At 39.4% G+C, this 3,755-nt stretch overlaps 1 protein-coding gene across 1 annotated transcript; it reads right to left on the minus strand.

Moving 5' to 3' along the window:
* Positions 1 to 413: 413 nt before the first annotated feature.
* On the minus strand, positions 414 to 1,343 carry LOC310870820 (protein C19orf12 homolog; the record flags this gene model as incomplete). Its single annotated transcript, XM_083782140.1, has 2 exons — positions 414 to 679; positions 1,196 to 1,343. 2 exons carry the CDS (start codon positions 1,341 to 1,343, stop codon positions 414 to 416), a joined length of 414 nt encoding a protein of 137 aa, XP_083638266.1.
* Between the last annotated feature and the right edge of the window lie 2,412 nt (positions 1,344 to 3,755).

Below are 3,755 nucleotides of genomic sequence, written 5' to 3' on the forward strand. Positions count from 1 at the left end.
ATCCATTGTTGTTTTAACAATTTACAGCAGCACTCCTCCCATACGTCTCACCGTCCACCTAGGCTAGTAATCCAGCCTGACAGTGTGTCGTGGATTCGAATCCCGATCACATCTCTCTCCACATTTCCTGTCAACCTACTATGTATATCTATCAAAGGCAAAAAGCCCCCAAAACATCTTGAAAAAAAAGAAAGAAAAAATAATATTCCTCAGATATTCCTGAAAATGCAGTAGCCATATATTTTAGGCACATCAACGTCAAGAAAGTACACAGGACTTTCACTGTAGTTCTACTTAACAAGGTCCTGTGTCAGTCTTGTCCACGACTAACAGTCCATAATCAAATATCAATCTTATTGGATACACCTCAAAGTGGTGTATCCATTTCCATCTGCACAAAAACAAAATGCAGATCAATCTCCATAGCGTACCTCTGCCCTCAACTCCTTGGTGACATAGCTTAATAATGCAGCAGTGACCTGTTGCAGGAGGGAGGCGCTGGCCATCACTAGAGCAAGAAGCTGGGCCACATCAGTCCAGTCCAGATGTCCTACGATGGCCACAATATCTCCGTAAAGTTTCTGCCGCTGCTGAGGGGGGAGCTCAAGCAGGATCTGAGGCAGGGGCTTGAACGTGCCACTGGTCAGCCAACTGCCCAGCAGACCACCCACTGCACCACCTGGGAGAGGACAGGAGGTGGGATATAGTAGAGGTAGACAGAGCGTATTTAGAGAGTAAAATGATTCACTGCAGTAACATTAGAAGATCGCAAGAAGAGAACAATCGTGTGTGTATAACAAACTATAATGGAACATAATTATACATCATTTTGAGTAGACGGTAATGGTGCCACCTTGTGCTTTAAATTGGACATTGAGAAGTTTTAAGCTTCATTTATACAGGTTATTATGCACCAGTCTAGGGGCTTTCCCCAACTCCCAAGCAGCCACTCAAACAAAAGGGTTAAAGGTGTAAAAGGCAACTATATATTTATTAACAGAATAGGAATAACAATTTAAGGTGAGTTTCATAAAGTAAAAAAAGCTTTGTGTCATTTATATTTTATTTTACAAGTGGCCCAAATAACTAGATTATCAAGTGAAAAACCCAACAAATGTTTTTCTAGAAAATCTGTTAATTCATTAATTCATTCGTATAAAATAGGCGTTATTGTCCACGGTCTGATTTGTCTTACCAACAGCAATTCCTGGAGGCCCCCCTAGAAAGGCAGTCCCTCCCGCCACCATGGCTCCTTTAGTAGAGTTCTTCACTGCCACTTTTATCTGCTGGTCGGCTGATATGTTACAGCACAGGCCCATAATGTCATCCATCCGCGGAGCCATTTTGAACTGCTGCCTATAGTAGAGATTACAACATGAAGTGTGAACTCTGATGTGCGAAGAACTCAAGCAATTCACCTTTTTTCTGTGGTCAGTTGTTTTTCCCGTCATACAGTGGCTCAGGAGGTTTTTCCAGTTTTATATAGGACCTCAGTGAAAGTAAGTCTGCCAGACTTGTTTGTGTTATTCTGTTAGACCAAGTGTATGGCTGTCCTCAAGCTGTTTACCTTTCTGTCTAATAAAGACAATTCCACCTAGCGTTGCACTTTGGACACTGACTGAACCCTGGTGTGGCGGGTTGCCTCAGTGTAAAAGGGTGAATGTGAGGCATACATACTGTAATTAACACTGAAAGTTATCTTTGATAACACTGTATCCTCTTCATGACCAGCTAGGGGGGTTAAGTAATACATTGTGGGAATCAAACCACCATGGTAAGAAGATCTAACCACTGAGAGAAATATGTGAGATGATATCTACATACATAGACAATTGGACATACATATTATCCAGAAGCTACTTGAGATCATTGTGAGATCCTTCAAAACCGCTCTCAAAGGGCACCTACGGATGGCTGCAATTCGAAACTGGCCTCTGTAAAATCTGAATCCCCCCCACCCCATTTTCCCTCACTGTATATTGTATCTTTTCCCTTTTTTGCTTCCTATATGATGAATTCCTGTTCTGTTCTTTACCTACAGAGAAATGTCTATTTGTATGTCTCTAAATGTTTGTATGTCTTTAAATGTTTTGATGAATTGAACAATGTGGACCCTGTTGTAAACAAGTGTAATGCTTAATTGGGTCGTCCACTCACAGTTGACAGTCTTTGTATTGAGTTTGTGCTTAAAATGTACTGTAAATTCTACAAACTGTTAATAAAGATTTCAATCAATCAATCAATCAGATAGACATGAATAAGCAAGTGTATGTTTTTCTCACAAAGTCAAGAGTGACCTCTTCTGGCAAATGAATGCATTTCAGCCACAGCGAAACGTTTCGTTTCAGTTTCAAGTTGACAATGTCAACAACCATTCTCTTAATAAAAGCACAACAAGTAAATACAATGTGAACGTGTATCTAAATACGATCTTTATGCTAACTATACATCGGTGTTGGTAATAAAAACACACATGTCAATAAGTCTAGACAGACACAGTGACACATTGACAGTTCCATCAATATTCGTGTAGAAAATAACAAGGTTCACATTCAACGCAGGCCGAAATTACTTCACAAATCGACACCAAAAGTCAAAATATCATACAGTCAGTCAGTTATAAATAACAATGTCATGATCATACCGTAGACGTATGTAGTCTCTTTCGCAAGGCGACAAAGGCGTGTGGTCGCAAGGAATTATGGGAACTGTTGTGACGTCACCCCCTCCCCAAAAAGAAAGTAAACTAAGAAGTAAGATCTATCTTTATGCATTTAGCATTACTACTACGGTAGTTTAATCTTTTTCATGTCAAGGACCCCTTCAAATTGATATGTATTTGGCCGTGGACGCTCACCTGTAATGGTTTTGTGCCAGGAATCAGAAGAAAATATGTGTGTATTTTATTTGTCGTTCAAATATTTCGTAATAGTCAACGACAACGTATAAAATATATGCCTAAAATGATTGATGCAGCTACATTAATTTGATTTGCTCGGAACACTACTAAACCCCCTGGAAGAACCTTGTAGTATTAATTAATTCATACCCCACTTTGAGAACGAATGCTTATTCATGGGTGTAAACATTATGCAGAGTAGACAATATTATGTCAACAGTGTTTTGAATATATGTTGCTTAACTTGCTTCAACGCTTCAGTGCAAGCTTGGCGTGGGGCTACGTCATGGCAAAAGTTGTTTATATTTTTACTGCGAGGTTTTGTATATATATATATATCAATCAAACAAAACTCCGCCTCTCATTGGGTGGGATTTGGTGACGTTGACATTACAGGGGGAAGAACAAGAACTCAGAGTCTCTCCGACTGTGATAAACAAGTTTGAGATCAAAACAATCCTTGAAGAGCAACAACACACATATTTACACAAACTTGTCCCTCATACGGGTCATACTCCAGGAGAAGAAGCATTATTTTTCGCAAGGTAAGATAAAGATACATCATTTGTGTCAGATTAGCGTACATTTTACGACCTCCTGCTTTGTCGTTTATTGTTTTCCTCTGTTCCCATTGTTCTCTATATCTGCTTTGTGTGGCGATCAGCATTCAATGAACTGCAGATATCATTATAATACCCAGTTTTGATTGAAATATTTATTAACAGTTTGCAGAATTTACAGTACATTTCAAGCACAAACTCAATACAAAGACTGTTAACTGTGAGTGGAGGACCCAATTAAGCATTACACTTGTTTACAACAGGGTCCACATTGTTCCACATTGTTCAATTCATCA

This window comes from Protomyctophum parallelum, assembly GCF_964188405.1.
Source record: "Protomyctophum parallelum genome assembly, chromosome: 14".
Taxonomy (NCBI): Eukaryota; Metazoa; Chordata; class Actinopteri; order Myctophiformes; family Myctophidae; genus Protomyctophum; species Protomyctophum parallelum.